General features: G+C 51.1%; 1 protein-coding gene across 7 annotated transcripts in view; it reads left to right on the top strand.

The window, feature by feature from the left end:
- Positions 1–3,803: 3,803 nt before the first annotated feature.
- Positions 3,804–19,318, top strand: part of CPNE2 (copine 2) — a 52,692-nt gene continuing 37,177 nt past the window's right edge. Inside the window, exon 1 of one of the 7 annotated variants that reach the window (XM_031051727.2) lies at positions 3,804–3,923. Coding sequence is in view for 2 of the 7 variants with exons in the window: in XM_031051729.2 (XP_030907589.2) it covers positions 4,116–4,284 (169 nt within the window). In the remaining 5 variants the exon portion in view is untranslated. Of the gene's footprint in view, positions 3,924–4,114; positions 4,285–19,318 lie in introns of those variants that run through there. The other 6 variants (XM_031051732.2, XM_031051729.2, XM_034072630.1 and 3 more) reach the window with 6 other exon arrangements.

Genomic DNA, 19,318 nt, shown 5'->3' with positions numbered 1-19,318 from the left:
CAAAGAAGAGCCCTTGCCTGGCTGGGAATTGATATTCGCCTCCCCTTCCCCCCACCCCCCCTTAAAAATGGCACTGAAGAACCCATGAGATCAAAGTTGCTACATTTACAAAGTGTAACTATTAGGTATTCCTTTGCTGCATCAAACTGAATGTGAATACTTTGTGGTGTTTTGATTTTTGTGAGGTTTTATTGTACAGAAAAGCAAAAGACTGTAAAGAATTGCTGCTGAGTAGTCAGTGTTCTTGGAAAAATATTGAAACATTCTTCAGGGGGATGAGATGCATCTGCTCAGGCATTCAGAATGCCTAAATCATATTTCACTATCTTTAATCCCAGTTAGAACACCTGTAGGGTACACCAATTGAAGAATCCTCCGGGAGAGGATGTGAAATTATTTATGTAAATTTGTAAACTGTTGACCCTGTTCAAAGTATACTTAACAGGCTGCTTGAAAATGGTGTATAACCATGCATGAAATACCTCTCTGATTTTTAGATTAAAAATGGTGCTAAGTGATTTTGTTTGCTTCACAGCAGGCTCCATTCCATCCAGAATTGCCTCCATTTCGTAATAGGAACTTTAGGACTTAAATTTCAAGTCATTGCCCCCAGATGATCAGTGTTTATGCTGTAATAATATGGAGAGGCTGATGTTGCCCTAAATTTCAGTGAAAGACTTTAAGATACTATGGTTGTAAAACACTTTGTGAACCAGGGGTAATTGCCAGTCAAACAGATCTTTGTTCACCTCCCCTGTATTGTCTTCTGTGCCATCCCCTCCTCTGTTTGGATTTGTTTAGGAGTCACAATATTTTATTTTCATAGACTCACAGACTGGTTTGGGTTGGAAGGGACCTCAGAGCTCATCCAGCTCCAATCCTCTGCCACAGGCAGTGATACCTTCTGCTAGACCAGCTTGCTCCAAGACCCACCCAACCTGGCCTTGAGCACTGCCAGGGATGGGGCATTCTTATCTCTTTTATCAGTGTGAAATATGCTTTCTTGACTGTTTTTCCTCTTTTTTTTTCATGGGGAAAATGTACTTCAACTGAATAAACGAGAATGCTGCTTTGATGAACATGTTTTTCCACATTTTTCCCTCTTTTGCTTCTGGGTGGTGGGTGCTGACCCTACATGGCTGTCTTGGATAGAGCAGCCACTGTAGAGAGATTTCTTGGGTTTGAATTATGTCGCTGTTTCCCCTTGCAGTGAAATGTGCTACTTGAAAATAGGTGAGACCTGAGATTCCTTGGCTCCTGAACACAGGAAGTGCACATGTGCACCATGAGGTTTGCGGGAGCATGAAGCATGCTACAAGTGCTGCTGTAGAGCTTCTCTTGACTTGGGATGATCAAGAGTGCCTCTAAAACCTAAGTGAACCTCCATTTCTCACGCTCTTCCCCAAATTCATCTCCCAGGCACGCACCTGTCTGGCCTGAGAGAGCCGCCACCCCAATGCATGCCAGGGCAGGAACTCGCGGGACGTTGCAGCATCTTTCCCAGAACACCGGGTGTCAGCCTAAGCCTAAAAACGGGAAGAAGCCATTACCCAGCGCTTTCGGAGGAACCCCTCTCTCTGCTGCGTTTTGAGTGGCTCGCGTTTGTAAAAAAGAGAGGTTTGGATTGAGTTGTACACGAGACACAACACTCCAGCCCTCGCTTTGTTTCTTACATCGAATGACAAGGACTATTGGGCTGCCCTTCCCCACCCCGCTTCCTATTCTCAGTGCACTGCATTGAGAACGTCAGTGTTCCAGCTTGTGCCTGAAACTTTCCAAGGGGAACCTGGAAGCTTTGTACAATTTTGAGTGATGAAAAGAATCTTCTGGTTCACAGCAAGATGTGAAGCTGTTGGGTGTTGTGTGTGATAGTTGAATACCAAACCAGTTCCCAAACAGCTGATCAACATAGGCCTTTTTCAGAGCTGTTATTACTGGGTTTCAGATTTATTACAGCCAAAAATGGAAATGCATCAGAATGCTCCAGCCAGACACCCATGTTTTTTCAGGCTCCTGCAGTTTCTGGAAGACAATGTCTGAGCTGGTCAGCACTGGTGACAGACACAGAAGAGATTTTGCCCTCTGAGACCAGATCTTTAGCAAGAAATAACCTGCTGTCAATAACCACACTGCCAAAGGGCAGTGAGGAGCCCGAATTCTGTGCTGTGGAACAGCCAGAGCCATGCTGGGCTGGGCTTTGAACACCACGGCTGCTGTTCTGAAGAGCTGGAAATGCAGCCACTGGTTCTCCTTGCTAAAACCAGGTTCAGGTAGTGCTGAATCTGCTGTGACTCACAGGCATCACTCTGGGCAGGGGATTAAACACAGGGAAAACAGTGGAGAAAACAGGCACATTGGCATTCGTGAAATACTGCCTGCCTCTCCCTTTTCTCCCTCACCCCCCAGGTGACAGTTTAAGCCACAGGCATGAAGGGAGGAGTGCAGGGCTGGTGTAGACCCCACTTTTCCCACTTAATTGCTCTTCTAGGCACAACCTTATCACTTCCTGTGATGTTTTCTGACTGTGTTAACACAGGAAGAAAGGGTTCGTGCCTAAAAACTATGCTCAGCTTTTAGCTGGAGGTTGCCTGTTGTGGCACTACACTGAGCAGGAACATTTGTGACCTGTAAGCCCATCCTGGTCCCCTGTCCATTCGTGCAGTGCCAAGATGGGAGTGGGGCTGGCCAAGAGGGGGGATCTTGTTCATGCCAAAATCCAACTTGTTGCCTTGAAACTCTTCCACTTTAACAATTGAAGCTGCAGGAGAGGGAAAGGCTGTCCAAGGGGAATACGGGACTTGCTGCTTTTGCCTGTGATCTTTAAAAGCATGAGCAGAGCCCATAGTAAAAGGCTTTCTACAAATAAGAATGGGAGGCTTCCAGTCTTACTGTTACAGAATCGCAGACTGGTTTGGGTTGGAAGGAACCTTAAAGCTCATCCAATTCCAGCCCCCTGCCACAGGCAGGGACACCTTCCACTAGACCAGGTTGCTCCAAGCTCTGTCCAACCTGGCCTTGAACACTGCCAGGGATGGGGCAGTCACAGCTCCTCTGGGCAACCTGTGCCAAGACCTCACTACCCTCACATGGAAGAACTTTGTCCTAAAATCTTCCTAAAATGCCAGATCTGTTCCTGGTGTAAACTTGACCCCAGTAGAATTAGGTGGAGGTAAACCTGATAAGCCTGTAACTTCCAAGTTATTATGTTGATAGTAAACCTGGCACTAGGGTATGGGGTGAAAATTAAGGGAAAAAACCCTCTGTCAGGTTAAAGCCTTAAACCCTTGTCCTGTCCTCACAGGCCCTTGTCCAAAGGCCCTCTTTTGTAGCCCTTTTAGCAACTGGAGCTGCTCTAAGGTCTCCCCTTAAGGAGCCTTCTCTTCTCCAGGCTGAGCATGCCCAACTCTCTCAGCCTGGCTCCAGAGCAGAGCTGCTCCAGCGCTCGCAGCATGTCTATGTCCTCCTCTGGACTCACTCCAACAGCTCCACGTCTCTCTTGTGTTGTTGCCCCAGAGCTGGATGCAGAACTGCAGGGGGGGTCTGCCCAGAGAGGAGCAGAGGGGGAGAATCCCCCTCCTTCAACCTCCTGCTCTGAGGATGCAGCCCAGGACACCTGTTATTACCCTACCTCCACATCAAAACTATCTCTATAAATATCCCTGACGCCTGACGATGTGACCGCCAAGCGCCAGCTGAGGTTGCTCATGGTACGCCGGGTGCAAACCGCGGCAGCTCCAGGCTGGAAGGGACGACTGCTTGGGTGGAGCAGGGGAGCGTCGGTGCGATGCTGCCAGCCCCGTGCCCTGCGCTCTCCTCGCAGCTGCCGGGGCAGCACCCTCACCCGGCGCTGAATTCGGCACCAGAAGCACCCGCAGCAGCCGGGCAGAAAGAGCCCCGCCGGCCTCCAGGAAGCGCAGAAACCGGTGTGTTTGGTTCAAAACTATCCAGCAAAGTTCCGTTTTCGCTGCTCCCGGGTGGATAACGCGGAAACGGGTTTCCCAACCGCATTGCGTGGGTTTTTTTTTTAAAAGCTGCTTTCTGTTGCGAAGAGCCCAAGAGCCATCTGGGAAGCTCTGGGGTGGGTCCTTGTGGGTTTGTTTAATCCGAAAGGCAGGATGCTGCTCCGGGGGTGGCCCAGGCATGGCCGCGCCCTCCCCCAGATATCACCGCCCTCTCTCCTTCCCCCGTTACCGTTGCCGGGGCGGAGGCGGGAGGCTCGGAGCCGCGGCCCCGCGGGAGCTGCTCGGCCCCGGCGGCGAGTACCTGGAGTGAGAGAGAACCGGGGTGAGTACCGGGCGGGGGGGGGTGGGGTGGTGAGTACCGCGGGGCGGGCCGCGAAGGTACCAAGGAGGGGAAGGGGTCAGGAGAGGGACCCGCCGGTGTCTGAGCCGGGCCCCCGGTGGGATCGTCCCCCGTGGGTCCTGTGGGTAAGTGACAGCCACGGGGAATGCACCGGAGGAGACCGGAGGCCTCGGGCATCCCAGAAGGAGCATGGCGCTGACCAGCAGGAATCTCCTGGGGACCTACAGCGCAGTGTGCGTGTGTGTGTGTCCCCGGCTTGTCCTGGGCGTGTGGTGTCCCTTCTGCCCTCCCTGGGACAGACTTTCATACCATAGGACAGACCTTACAACCCCTCGATCACACCACCCATCTGCTGGGACAACCTCCCTCACCCCCTTCTCCCAATAGCTTCACACCCCGTTCCCCAGCCCAGGCCACTCCGTTTCTGCACTGTGTAGAACTTGTTCCTCCCATTCCCACTTCCCTCTGCATCCGCTCCTAACGCTGCCAACCGAGCACACAACCCTTAGGCAAGCACTGGGGCCATGTGGCTTTGCTCCCAGGGCCTGGGACGTCTGGTTGGGGTTTCTCCTGGCAGCTGCTGTTTCTCCTCCGGCATCGAGTTCCAGAGGGATCCAGTGAGCTGATGGCTGGGAAGTGCAGAAGTGCTTCTTGGGGGACTGTTTGCAGCCTGATGTTGTTCTGCCTGCGATTGTACCTTCCATGCAGTGCAGTTCTGAAGCGATTGAGGGGGTTCATGCTCACAGATGGGCTGCACCTCACTCCTCCGTGCCCAGCAAGACCTTGTCCCCATGACTGTGGTGAAGAGAACACTGCTCTCAGCAGCGTGGGGTGCCTGGAGCATGGAAGGTAGGGAGCTGTTTTCCCATCAGCTCCACCACCCTGAGGACCTGATGCAATAAGTCTTTGGGTGAGTAACTCTTATTTAGGCAAGTGGCTGGATTGAAGCCAGTCAGGCTGGAGGACTTGGTGGGTGGCAACACCCTTTGGAGTAGATTACTGCAGGGAGGGTGGAACAGGAGTTGGAGATGAGAGCTCAGCTTTGGTAGCAGAAACATCTCCAAAGGGCTGGGTCCTTGCTGCTGACTCCCCAAGAGTCTCAGATGCTTCTTGGGAAGGAATTAGAAGGATCCCTGTGAACCTTGAGCCCCAGATTTGAAACTTCCTGGAGATGCACTCGAAGCTTGTTGGAAAGGCTGGAGTCAGGAACAGGCCAGTGCAATCACAGCCCAGGGGTGCTCAGCTCTGATATCACTCCCCTATCACCAGCACCAGCCTCCTCCTGCAAGCCCAGGTACCAGGCTTTTATGCTGGCTTGTGATGCCACTGGGCTTCTCTAGAGTCAGAAAATATTTTACTATGGGCCAGAAATCCCACTGAAGCCTGTTGGGGAGCAAGAAGCAGAGCAATGGGAGGAGAAAGGCTGGAAACAAAAGCTCTGGGTGTGGGGGAAGGATCTGTTCTGAAGAACTGATTTGGCAGAGGATATTTTGCTGGAGTAGCCTCAGGGAAATGCTGCATTTGCTTTGGTTACAGCTGGATGATAGCCTGGGACATAAATTTTCTGATGATGTGCATGTCTTTCTTTGCTGTTGCCTCTGGAACATCCCTGCTGGGATAATGTGAAGGGAAGGCACTCGGTGAGGCTTCCAGGGACCCCAAAATTGCACCTACTTGCAGTGTATACAACCTCAGCACTTGCTGGGGATTGCTGGGGTACACGAGCAGTCCTGGAGCTGCTTTCCTGGTTCCTGGAACACCTCACCACTCAGAGATGGGGTTTGTTGGTACTGTCGGCATATGCTGCGCCATTCCCAGGGCTTGCTTTGTTGGGGTGACGGTTTGCATCTCTTGAATGCTGCAGACCTCGGGGCTGTAGCAATGTGAGTGTGGCAGCACCGTACAACTGCTAGTATTTGAGATGTGGCTGTGATGCTTCTCCCTCCCCACTGCCTTTCTGAGCATGATCTCAAAAGAAATGAATTCATCCAGAGTTGCACCAGCCTGTCTTGCCACAGGGACACCTTTGCTCCAGGAATCTGCACTGGTGGACAGTGAGGGACCCTGTGCAGGGTGCTGGCAAGGCAGTGCAGTCTATAAAGCTGTTGGTTGTGGGGTCGGATTAGGGTCCGTGCTGGAGGAGGAGGGCACGGGTCCTGGAACCTGGGGTTTCCAGTGTGGAAAAATACAATTAGGGCTCAGCTGCAGGAGTTCAGCTGCGGGTGAATCTGCTCCTTGCCCTGGGGAGATACATCAGCCATGCAGCCCCCAGCATGATCTCTGCTCGTCTGGCCATGATCCTCCTTCCTCACCCCAGAACAGTGGGGTTACGCAGTGCTGGTGAGACCCCATGACTTACCAGCCTGCTCTGGTTGTGTACTGGAATTGCTCTGGCTTTGTTCACCTTTTAGCAGTTTCAGCATGGTGTGTGAAGTCTGGAAGGAACAACAACTTCTCTTGCTCTCATTATACCCAGTGGAAAGAGTTTCCCACTGACTTCAGTGGAAACCTCTCCCTGGGGAACACTGGCCAGAGCCACTCATGCTGCCATAAATCAGGGCTTGTTCTCTGGGAGCTGCCAGCGTGCGGAGAATGTAATACCGGGTAATTGAGGAAGAAGCCAGTGCTTGCAGTCTCCTGTCCCGGTTCAGGGTTGCCAGCTCTCATAAGGAACTCTTTATGTGAGAGTCCTAGATGGCATTCAGAGCCAGGGTGAGGGGAGAGAAGAAAAGGTGAATTTTCTGGTGCAGTGGAGGAGCTGTGCATCTGAAATGATGCACAGGGCACAACCACAAAACAGCAGAAAGAAAGAAGGACTGGACACTTTCCCCCCCTGAAAGCTTAAAACTTGTATTTTAAACCCCTGCAAAATATTTGTCAAGGGACCTAAGTCATCACTTTTTGCTGCTTTGCCTCAGTTTCCTGGCTGCTGTCTTTGCAAGGTTACTTATTTGGATCACAGGAGCAGGGGATAAAGTAATTCCTAGGAACTCAGGGGGGTTTGATTATAGGAATATCCTTAAAGTGTCAGGAAAACAAACAAGTGTAGTACTTAGCAAGAAGGACTTTTTATTTGTCTGCTGCTTTTGCTAAGGCTTCGGGTTTGGGCTGTCAGATTTTCTGCCTGTAGCCAGCAGCAAAAAGCTCTGTCTAGAACAGTTTCCTTCCCCCCAGCTCTGGATTGTCCATCATTGCATGATTCCAGAAGCTGAGGATTTAGGAAGAAACATCAGCTGTCATAGGCCGGATTTTAAAAATAAGACAAGCTGAGAACATAAATTCTGCTGTTGAACAGTAAGTCCAGGGCTGTGCCATTTAAACCCAGGTTTATAATCCCCTGAGCAGAGTCTAAAACTGTTGGGAAGGAGCTGAGAACTTATCAGGCATAGTTCTCATAACCCACCACATGTTGGGGGCAGACGACTTTGGACAAGGGCCTGTAGGGACAAGACAATGGGGAATAGCTTTAACCTGACAGAGGGGAGATTGAGATGAGCTCTTAGGCAGAGTTCTTCCCTGTGAGGGTGCTGAGGCCCTGGCACAGGTTGCCCAGAGAAGCTGTGGCTGCCCCATCCCTGGCAGTGTTCAAGGCCAGGTTGGACACAGGGGCTTGGAGCAACCTGCTGTAGTGGAAGGTGTCCCTGACTGTGGTAAAAGGTTGGAACTGGATGAGCTTTAAGGTCCCTCCCAACCCAAACCATTCTATGGTTTTGTGGTTCTATGAGATTTTGTTTCGCTGGCAATACAAATCCATCTAAGGGTGAAGCTTCACAGATCAAGGGGCAGCATTTCTCTGCTGCAAAAGGAGGCCTGTAAAATTCTTTAGGAAAAGATTGGATCATCACCTCCATGCAGAGTCAAGGTGGCCTCCAAGGCTGTGGAGACATTAGTGTTGTTCTGTGTGGCTTGGTGTCAATGTGCAAGGTCAATGAGCATTATGCATAAGTACCCATTAATTAATATTTAGTTATGTTGTCAGGGGATGGGCTGTGGGAATGGAATGGTGCCTGGGGTAGAGGGACCTGCATGCTCTTCACTGCTGGGGATGCTGGCAGGGCCTTTTTGGCTGGCATGCATGTGATTTTGGTATGTGTTTTTGTTAGAAAGAAATGAAAGATGTTTCTCATTCCATAAGTGATGATTTCCTAATCTATCTCTCACATGTGCTGTGTGGTGCTGGCTGGAAACAGGAATTCAGTGAAAATTCAGAAAGCCAGCATTTCTGTTTTCAGTAACTCAGAAAAGCCTGTAACAGCCAGAACACATCAAGTACCCTGTAAGTGCAGGAGGTTCCCCTGCACCTGCACAGGATCCGCACTGCCTGTGTGTCCCTCAGGGGCTGCTCTGTTCCCTTCCACTTCACAGGGTCTGCTTTTAATGAAATCAACTCTTTCCTCCAAATCTGGTGGTTGAAACAGACACATCCCCCCATCATTAAAAGGCCATGCCCATCTCTTCTTGCACAGCTGCCCATGCCCAGTGGGTACTGTGGTTTTCAGCTCTGGCATGGAGAAGGGAACTGATTGTTGCAGAATGTGGACCTTTTCTGTGAGCAGTTGTGCATGGGGTTTGATGTGATCACCAGGATGCACAGCAACAACATGATCTTTTCTGCCCTAAATCACAAATTTCGCTCAATTGGGCCCTAGAGGAAGTTTGTAGTCAAGGGGAAATGTGCAGTCGGACAAATCTGCGCTTGCCAGTAGAGATCAGGATGGGATCTCCCTGGGTGGCTCGTCCATGGCTCCTGCCCTGCCCCTCTCTTGCCCTTTCTCCATGTCCAAGCAGCAAGACCAGAGCTGCTGCTGCAATGGAAACCACAGATGCATTTGTGAGCAGGGCATGCTGTGGGTGCAGGATGTGCAGTGAGCAGATGGAAGGCCTGAAGTCTGTGGAGCACTCGGCTCTCCTGTTCTTTGGGGTCACAATTTCTTGCTGGTAAGTGGTTTTGGATATTTGGGGACAGCATAAAGACATTTTCAGACTTCATCTCTTTGGAGAACAGAATCCTGTTGCCCTTTGTTCCCTGCTGCCAGGGCAGCTCTGCTGGAGGACCCTGGGTCCTGGAGCAGTGATCAGGCAGCAGCTGTGTCCCTGCAGTTGCAAGGGGACTGTCCCCTACCGTGGAGGGACCACTGAGGGACTGTCACTTTACCCAGTGCAGCACAGAGCAGTGAGGACTGAGGAGGTTTGTAGAAAGCATAAAACGGGATGTCTCCATCCTCTCTGGCTGTGATTGGATGGTTGCATGCCACAGCCGAGGCAGCAGAGCAGCTGGAGCCTGTGAGGTCTTCACAAGGGCTAAATGCCATTGCTGGTGATGCATGAGCAGCAAAGGAGCTCAGCCAGTGTGGTGGACTGTAAATAATGGTGTCTCCTAATCCCCTTTCTCTTGAGAGTCTCATGTGCTGAACCTGCTGATGTGATTACAGTGGTATTACAGTGTGACAGATGATGTTGTTATGATACCTGTCTGTCCTGATTCTATGGAGCACCAGTGAAGCCGATTCTCCAGCACCTTCGTTATGAACAGAGAGGTCCCACTCCATCCCACAGCATGCACTGGGAAATTGCAGTCTGGGTGGAGATGCTCAGTCCTGTGGCCTTGCCCATTCCTGTGCCCCCCAGTGGGTCCTGCCGAGGTTCCCCTGGCCAAGCAGGCTTTCTTGGTGGACACTCCACCAGGGCTGGGCTGCTAAAGTGCATCCTGGGCCATCCTGCAGTGCACCCATGCGTGGGACAGGCTACTCCATGGTTCCTTTTCACACACCACACAGCTCCTTGCCACCAGCCCACTCCTTGCGCAGAGACAGGGGTACTGCTGGGAAATCCCCGGAAGGTTTTATGGCTGCTGTGGGTTCCTTTTCACCAATCAGTCATCCCAAGCGGAGAAGCAGTGGTCTTTTCCCCTTCATCTGTCTGGAAAATCTGGGTGGAGCTCCTGGATCTCTGGGTTGGAGATGCATATTGTAAGGCTACAGAGGGAGAAACAGCATCTCCATGGGCAAGTCCTTCTGCATGGGAAGTGCTCCTTTCTTCAAGTTATGACCCCAGATTTACTGATGTGTAGATGTGGCTCATATGCCATTATCCATCTGGTTGCTCTCTGGAGAGGGATCTCCCACGGGGTGAAACCCTCTCTGCATGGTCAGGGTGGGATCCCAGTGCTCCTGCCCACCCTGTGCTGGGGCTAGGGTGCTAGGAACAAACTGGCCTAACTCCAGCCACTCGATAGCCACAAAGCTGATTGCCACGAGTGTCCTGGGAGCTGGAGGAGAGGATGATGTGGCCTGTTTGAGACGTGGAGAAGTTCTGAGGAGGCTGATCTCTCTTGGGACTGTGGAGGGAGCTGGGGCTTTTTCTGCCTCATTTTCCAGGTGGGGATCTGCATTGCTCATCCCACTTTCTGCTCAGTTGTGCTGCAAATCCTGTCTCTCTCACTTTCCTTCTTCTTCACTGCCCCAGCCTGTCTGTCCTGAGTGCTGGGTGGTATTTAATATCTTCTTTGATGATCTGGATGAGAGGATCGAGGCCACACTCAGTAAATTTGTAAATGACACCAGGTTGGGTGGGAGTGTTGATCTGCTGCAGGATAGGAAGGCTTTGCAGAGAGATCTGGACAGGCTGGATAAAGTGGCCAAGAAAGTGGCCAAGACCCATGTGATGAGGTTCAACAAGACAAAGTGCCAGGTCCTGCCCTTGGGTCCCCACAGCCCCACACAAAACTCCAGGCTTGGGGAAGAGTGGCTGGAAAGCTGCTCATGGAAAAAGACCTGGGGAGTGCTGAATGACAGAGCTGAACATGAGCAGCTTGTGCCCAGGCAGCCAAGAAAGCCAACAGCATCCTGTCCTGTATCAGCACCAGTGTGGCAACAGGGCCAAGGCAGGGATGATCCCCCTGTAATGGGCACTGGTGAGGCCGCACCTTGAATCCTGTGTTCAGTTGTGGTCCCTTCACTACAAGAGAGACATTGAGGTGCTGGAGCAGGTCCAGAGAAGGGCAGCAGAGCTGGTGAAGGGCCTGGAGCACAAGTGTGATGGGGAATGGCTGAGAGATGTGTGGGGGTTTAGTCTGGAGAAGAGAAGGCTCAGGGAGACCTTATCACTCTCTACAGCTGCCTGAAAGGAGGATGGAGCCAGGAGGTGGCTCGTCTCTGTGCCACAGGAACAAGGGACAGGGCAAGAGGAAACAGCCTCAAGCTGCACCAGGGAAAGTTTAAACTGGAGATTAGGAACAATTTTTTCCCCAAGGGGTGTTCAGGCATTGGAACAGGCTGCCCAGGGCAGTGATGGAGTCACCATCCCTGGAAGTGTTCACAAACCGTGTAGATGAGGCCCTCAGTGTCATGGTTCAGTGGTGGCCTTGGCAGTGCTGAGGTAATGGTTGGACTCAATGGTCTTAAAGATCTTTTCCAACCTAGCTGATCCTATGACTGTACAGGTGGTTCCTAGCCCACTTGTCTTCATCCCTCCCAGGAGTAAGTAGTGGTTTGAAGTGGAAGCTTCATGCAAACGTAGCTTTGGCCTGACTCGGAGCAGTCCTTGGAAACTCATGTGGTGTCTCAAGGAACACCTGGGCTTAAAAAAAGGTTTTACATGCCAATAGAAGCTCAACGTTTTTACAGCCCCGGAGCTTCCTGATTTCAGTTTTGAATGAGCACTTCACAGTTACATTGTCAGCCTGGCCCCACATCCCTTGAATGGTGTCATTATGGAGGTGCTGCTAGTGGCATCTTGGCCAGTGGTGGGAAGATGCCACTGCATGCGGAAGGATGCGCTTGTCCTCACTGCTAGCAGCCCAGGTCACCGCATCAGCTGGAACCACATTGGCTTGGTGGTGGGTGGTTGGCCCTGTGACCAGCTCTGGCACCCACCTGCCCTGTCCTCAGGTTCTTAAGGAGCCTTGTCTCCAGTGCCTGGAGGAGCCTAGATGGATGTGTTTGCACTGAGGATCAAAGGAAGTGCAGGGGCTGTGTTTTGGCAGGTGGTGGCTGCTCTACTGTGTCAGGAACACAGGGAATTTCCTCATCTCCCAGCCCTGGCACGCCCCATGGGTCTGAATGTGGTTTGGAAAGATCTTGCTGGAGTGGGACCTAAACATCACAGGCATGGGACAGGAAAGGGTTGCCCTTTGTTGAGCAAATGCCTCCAGGGTAGGAGGATTGAGCTGCCTGGGTCAGGGAGGACACAGGATCAGTCCCACTTTCTTGGCCAGCCCTGATCTTGCTGAAAAGTGCAATTCGCCCCCTGGGGACCCGAGGTTTAAGGGTTAGGGTGGTGCTGCACCTGGGGGGGTGTGTGGAGCTGGGGACATGGGGGGAAACAGCCATATGCTTCTTTATTTCACCAACTGCCATTAGAAAGGGTTTTGAAGATACTGTGTCAAACATTGTGTTACTCCTGCTCTAGACTGCCTCAGCTCCTTACAGATGCCCTGCTTGCCAAAGCTGAAAATTGAAATTCAAATCCAAATTCAAATTGACATAGTGCTATCAAACCACAAAAAGAGTGTTGGAACAGTGTTCCAGACCATTAAACCTGCCTTTCTCTTGCTCCCCCATGATAAATTTGCGTGGCTATTGCCAAACAGCATTGTACTGTATTAAAGCAAAGCAGAGATCACAGTGAGGAGACAGATAATGGGGCATTTCAACTCACTGAAGACCTCTTTCCATCCAAAACCTTTTTCTCTTGAAAATGCCTGAGTGCAAGAAATGCCACTGGGGTGGACTTGTGTTTGGTGCCTTGGTCTGGCACTCTGGCTTATTCTCCTCTTCTGCCTCAGTTTATCCCTGTTCTCTGCAGAAGCTACAGGAAAGGGGCTTTAGACAGGGGACTGTAGAGACAGGACAGAGGGGCTTTGTGGTGGATGAGCCATGAGGACTTCTGCTTCTGCACGTTTGTCCTCGAAGTTGCGGTAGATTGGTGGCTGCCCACACGTGTCTCAATTTTGATGTCACACCGTCACTGTTCTGATGTGCATGGGAAGTGATGGCATGAGATGGGCTTAGTCTAGGCAAGGGGAAACAGTGCTCAGGGAAAAGTCATGGGACCTGTTTCAGTGATGTACACATGTGTGTGCAGCCAAGGATGGGGATGGGACAAGGGGGAATGGCTTTAACCTGACAGAGGGGAGATTGAGATGAGCTCTTAGGCAGAAGTTCTTCCCTGTGAGGGTGCTGAGGCCCTGGCACAGGTTGCCCAGAGAAGCTGTGGCTGCTCCATCCCTGGCAGTGTTCAAGGCCAGGTTGGATGGGGCTTGGAGCAACCTGGTGTAGTGGAAGGTGTCCCTGCCCATGGCAGGGAGTTGGAACTGGATGAGCTTTAAGGTTTCTTCCAACCCAAACCAGTCTGTGATTCTATGACCAGACCTGATGGATGAGGGGTTTTCTGGGGACAGCTGCGAGGAGGAGGAGGAGATGGGCACTGTGGGTGACTTTTTCCTGAGCACAAAATAAAGCTGCAGCCACTGTGGTACTGAGATGGCCACCAGCCATTGTCATGCCTCACTTGGGACAGGATTTCACAGCACCAGTGTGACAAACTGGGCTGTCATGAGCAGCGTTACCCCATGAAACACTATTAGGCACGGTTTCCATCAGGAAGGGTTCACTGGGAAAATGATTTAATTAGGTTGCTCTGAAACTCTTTCTCACTTTGTCAGGTCCCTAAAATAACTCAGTACAGTCCCTGTGGCCTCTTGCATCAGGCAGGACTGTTTGACTTGCTCACAGCATGCCAGTATGGAAAGCAGAACCCAGCCTGGGAATCCCCCTCTGCCAGGTCTACACCAAATCTCCAGGAACCTGGGAGAATCTGACCTCACTCCCAGCTATCCCACCCATGCTGGGATGCTCAGAAGCAGTTTTCAGCCTTTCCCTGCCTATGGAAGAGTTGAAGATCCTCTGATGGTAGTGGGTACCCAAGGTTCTTCCTTACAGGGAATTTTCAAGTGCAGGCAGTCCCTTCCTGCCTCCCCCAGGCTGCTCAGGCCTGGCAAAGGCATTTGCTGGGAAGGGGCCATGAACATGACTAATTCCACGTGCATCCAGAAGGAAACGAGGCTGTTATTAAGACCACATGCAGGCTGGTGAATCCACATGTTGCCTGGGTGAGACTGAAAGGCAAACACTTCATCATTCTGGAGATGACTGTATATGTTGACAGGAAGGAGCAGAGCACAGGGAGCTGTGCCATCATCCATCCCAGTGCTTCCTGGCTTCTCCAGGTGCTGCCAGTTCTGTACATGCTGCATTTCACCTTTGCTGCTGCTCTGGGCAAATGGTTTCTGCATCCTTGTGCTCCTCCTTTCCTTTGCTTCAGTCTTCTGACAACTCACTTTCACCAGCTCTTTGTCATTCCGTGGGTACCACTGCTTTCCTGCTGTGTTTCCACTGCTGTAAGCTCAGCTATGTGCCTTATAGGAACTCAAATTACCTGTTTGACACTCATCTCACTTTCCCCTCCCAGAAAGGACATTTGCTTCTACAATGCAGTAGCTGTAGTAGGATAGCCTGAGTGGGTAAACTGAGCCATGTGTGACTCTTGTGTGGTGTTATAGGAATCACAGATCATCCCAAAGAAGGGAACAGACATTCCCAGGAAGGACCCAGGGGAATTTGCATGGTATCACTGGTGGATATCAGTACTTCTGTGGCTGTTTCAAATATGTCTGGTATTCCCTGTGCAAATAAATCCAGCCTCTTCAAGGAGAGGAGATCATGGAAGTTTGGCAGCAATATTAATACACAAAATGTTTCACTTAAATTATATATTCTTTTTTTTTCTTCTCTATTTATTCCTGTTAATGCTTAAAACTGGGCCTTAGTATGGTCCAAGTGACTGCTTCTTGTGCAGCTTCTCTTCTGTGGAGGAAGAAGTTAGTTTGTAAAGCAGAAAGCTCCTTCCCCTCCTCCTCTTTCAGGTAAGAGAGGAAGAAAAGATCCCAGGGCTTACAGACGTCCCTTCTGCACGTGGTTTGGGGATCTGCTGTACAGACTGGGGGGGTGTGGGGTGAAGAGGAGGAGGACCCAGCAAAACCCCTCCCTGCAGGTCACTGTGGACACAGAGCACCTTGGAGGTGACCAAGTACTTGCAGAAATGGCTTTAACCTGACAGAGGGGAGACTGAGATGAGCTCTTAGGCAGAAGTTCTTCCCTGTAAGGGTGATTAGGCCCTGGCACAGGTTGCCCAGAGAAGCTGTGGCTGCCCCATCCCTGGTGGTGTTCAAGGCCAGGTTGGATGGGGCTTGGAGCAACCTGGTCTGGTGGAAGGTGTCCCTGCCCATGGCAGGGGTTGGAACTGGATGAGCTTTAAGGTTCCTTCCAACACAAACCAGTCTGGGATTCTGTGATATTAAGTCATAGAGAAAAAAAAAAACAACTTGAAGGTTATGAAGCACAAAGATGAGTCCAACTGAAGAGGTCCTGGAAGCTGGACCCTAGAAAGGTTTTGGGGACCATGTTTCTCCACCCTGATCTTACTCTTGTGACTCCTCAGGCAACTCCTGTGGCTGATGGTAGATGAGACCGTGGAGGTATCAGACTTTCATGGTTGTCCTTGAGACCTCTCATCAGTATCCTGGTCGTGTTTATGCATGAGACCATGTGTCCATGTGATGGGTACAAAGCTGGCAGCTGGGACTGTACATCGGGAGAATATTTGGCTGCAGATGCTGAGTGAGTCACAAGACTTTGTTCAGGAGCAGTGAATGTAAGGAGAGAACAAAGAAAGGAGGAGAGACTGGAATACAGATGATGGCAAGTTGGTTTGCCATCATGAAATGCATCCCTGAATTTAATGTATTTGCTGGGTTGAAGTGCTACTGGCTCTCTGAAGCCTGGTGGTTGCCTCAGATGGATCATGGCTGGTGTACCCTCTGGCTAGGGGTACCTGCTGCGGAAGATTATGCTTCTCAGTGGTTTATGCCAGGACTGGAGATGGGGAGGAGGAGTAGCCTGAGCCATGATGGGAGAGCTGCCCACCAATTTGGCATCTCCACCCCTCATGGGCTGGCTGGACCAGCAGCTCCTCAGTGGCAAAATCATCTTCACTCTGACGGTGGCAAAAGGAGTGACAGCATCTTCCTGCTGCCTTTTGCCTCATTGAGAAGGTGGCAACTGCAGGATTTTGGCCTTGGCACTCATGAGATGGAATCAAGCTCTCCAGGTTGTTACCTGGGGGAGAGGCCAGTGTCCCTGATTTTGGGTGTGAGGGAGGGGAACATGACACGTGTCCCCACAGCTGCCCTCAGCTGGGCCCGGCTGGTCACTTCTCCTCTTCCTCATGCCCATCTTGGCTTTGGGCTCTCTGGGAAGCTTGGCAGGCTGAGTGCAGGGGCTGGAGCATGGGTGATGTGCAGCGGCCGAGAGGATGTTCTGGTGCTTGTCAGCCGTAGGAAAACACCTTTCCCACTGAGTCATCTACTGTCACCGCTTTTTGTGAGATGGTGCTGAGATCTGGGGGAGGCTGGAAAACCCAAAATCTGCATGCTCTAGGAGGACCAGGTCCACGCCAGCACAGCTGCCCTGTGTTTGCTTCTCAGAGGGAGTGGCAGACAGACAGCAGCATAAATAGAATAGGCCTGGCTATTCTAAGACATTGATTACACAGAATCATAGAGTCATAGAATAGTTAGGGTTGGAAAGGACCTTAAGATCATCAAGTTCCAACCCCCCTGCCATGGGCAGGGACACCTCACACTAAACCATGCCACCCGAGGCTCTGTCCAACCTGGCCTTGAACACCACCAGGGATGGAGCATTCACAACTTCCCTGAGCAACCCATCCCAGTACCTCACCACCCTTACAGTGAAGAACTTCTTCCTTATATCCAATCTAAACTTCCCCTGTTTAAGTTTTAACCTGTTAACCTTGTCCTATCTCTACAGTCCCTAGTGAATAGTCCCTCCCCAGGATCCTTGTAGACCCCCTTCAGATGCTGGAAGGTTGCTATGAGGTCTCCATGCAGCCTTCTCTTCTCCAGGCTGAACAGCCCCAACTTTCTCAGCCTGTCTTCATACAGGAGGTGCTCCAGTCCCCTGATCATCCTCGTGGCCCTCCTCTGGACTTGCTCCAACAGTTCCATGTCCTTTTTATGTTGAGGACACCAGAACTGAACACAATACTCCAAGTGAGGTCTCACGAGAGCAGAGTAGAGGGGCAGGATCACCTCCTTTGACCTGCTGGTCATGCTCCTTTTGATGCAGCCCAGGATATGGTTGGCTTTCTGGGCTGCAAGCGCACACTGAAGCTGGCTCATGTTCATTTTCTCACTGACTGATGCCCCCAAGTCCTTCTCCTCAGGGCTGCTCTGAATCTCTTCTCTGCCCAACCTGTAGCTGTGCCTGGGATTGCTCCAACCTGGGTGTAGGACCTTGCACTTGGCATGGTTAAACTTCATGAGGTTGGCATCAGCCCACTTCACAAGCGTGTCAAGGTCCCTCTGGATGGCATTCCTTCACTCCAGCAGATCAACTGAACCACACAGCTTTGTGTAATCGGCAAACTTACTGAGGGCACACTCAATCCCACTGTCCATGTCACCAACAAAGATGTTAAACAAGACAGGTCCCAACACCAATCCCTGAGGGACACCACTCGTTACTGGTCTCCAGCCGGACATTGAGCCATTGACCACAACTCTCTGCATGTGGCCATCCAGCCAGTTCTTCATCCACCGAGTGGTCCACCTATCAAACTGATGTCTCTCCAATTTAGACAAGGATGTCATGTGGGACAGTGTTGAATGCTTTGCACAAGTCCAGGCAGATGACATCAACTGCTCTGCCCCATCATAGAAGGCCACCAAATTGGTCAGGCAGGATTTCCCCTTAGTGAAGCCATGCTGGGTGTCACCAAGCACCTTGTTGTTTTTCATGTGCCCTAGCATGCCTTCCAAGAGAATCTCCTCCCAGATTTTGCCAAGCACAGAGGTGAGACTGACTGGTCTGTAATTCCTTGGGTCATTCATTTTCTCCTTCTTGAAAATGGGGGTTATATTTCCCTTTTTCCAGTCGTTGGAACTTCACTTGACTGCCATGATTTTTCAAATATGATGGCCAGTGGCTTTGCAACTTCGTTCGCCAGCTCCTTCAGGACCCATGGATGGATTTCATTAGGCCCCATGGACTTGTGTACTTTCAGGTTCTTAAGATGGTCTCTAACCAGATCCTCTCCTACAGTGGACCTAGGATCTTCATTCTCACAGTCACTGTATCTGCCTTCATAGACCTGGGTGGTGTAGTCAGAACCTTTTCTAGTGAGGGCCGAGGCAAAGAAGTCATTCAGAACCTCAGCCTCCTCCAAATCCAGGGAGGCCAGTTCTGCTGATAGCTTCCGGAAAGAGTTCACATTGTTCCTAGTCTGTCTTTTGTTTGCTACATACTTATAGAAGCCTTTCCTGTTATCTTTCACATCCCTTGCCAAACTTAGTTCTAACTGGGCCTTAGTTTTCCTGACCTGGTCCCTAACTTCCCGGACAACATCCCTGTATTCTTCTCAGGCCACCTGTCCTTGCTTCCACCTTTCATAAGCCTCTTGTTTCCTTTGAATTTTTCTCAGCAGCTCCTTATCCACCCAAGGAGGTCTCCTGGCCCTCCTGCTGCACTTCCTTCTAGTTGGGACTCAGGTGCTCCTTGAATATCAACCAAGGTCTTGGGACCCCCTGACCTCTAGGGCTATATCCCATGGAACCTTGCTAAGCAGGTTCCTGAAGAGGCCAAAGTCTGCTCTCTTGAAGTCCAGGGCAGTGAGCTTGCTGCATGCTCTTCTCACTGCCCTGAGGATCTTGAATTTGACCATCTCGTGATCACTATAAGCAAAGCTGCCCTGGAGTGTCACATTTCCAACAAGCATTTCCCTGTTGGTGAGCACGAGGTCAAGCAGGGCACCTCTCCTTGTCGGCTTCTCTATTACTTGCAGAAGGAAGTTGTCTTCCAAACAATCGAGAAACCTCCTGGATTGCTTGTGCCGGGCCGTACCGTCGCCCCAACAGATGTCAGGGTGGTTGAAGTCC

This window comes from Melopsittacus undulatus, chromosome Z (assembly GCF_012275295.1).
Source record: "Melopsittacus undulatus isolate bMelUnd1 chromosome Z, bMelUnd1.mat.Z, whole genome shotgun sequence".
NCBI lineage: Eukaryota > Metazoa > Chordata > Aves > Psittaciformes > Psittaculidae > Melopsittacus > Melopsittacus undulatus.
Note: the sequence above shows the minus strand (reverse complement) of the source record. Positions and strands in the feature narration are given on the sequence as shown.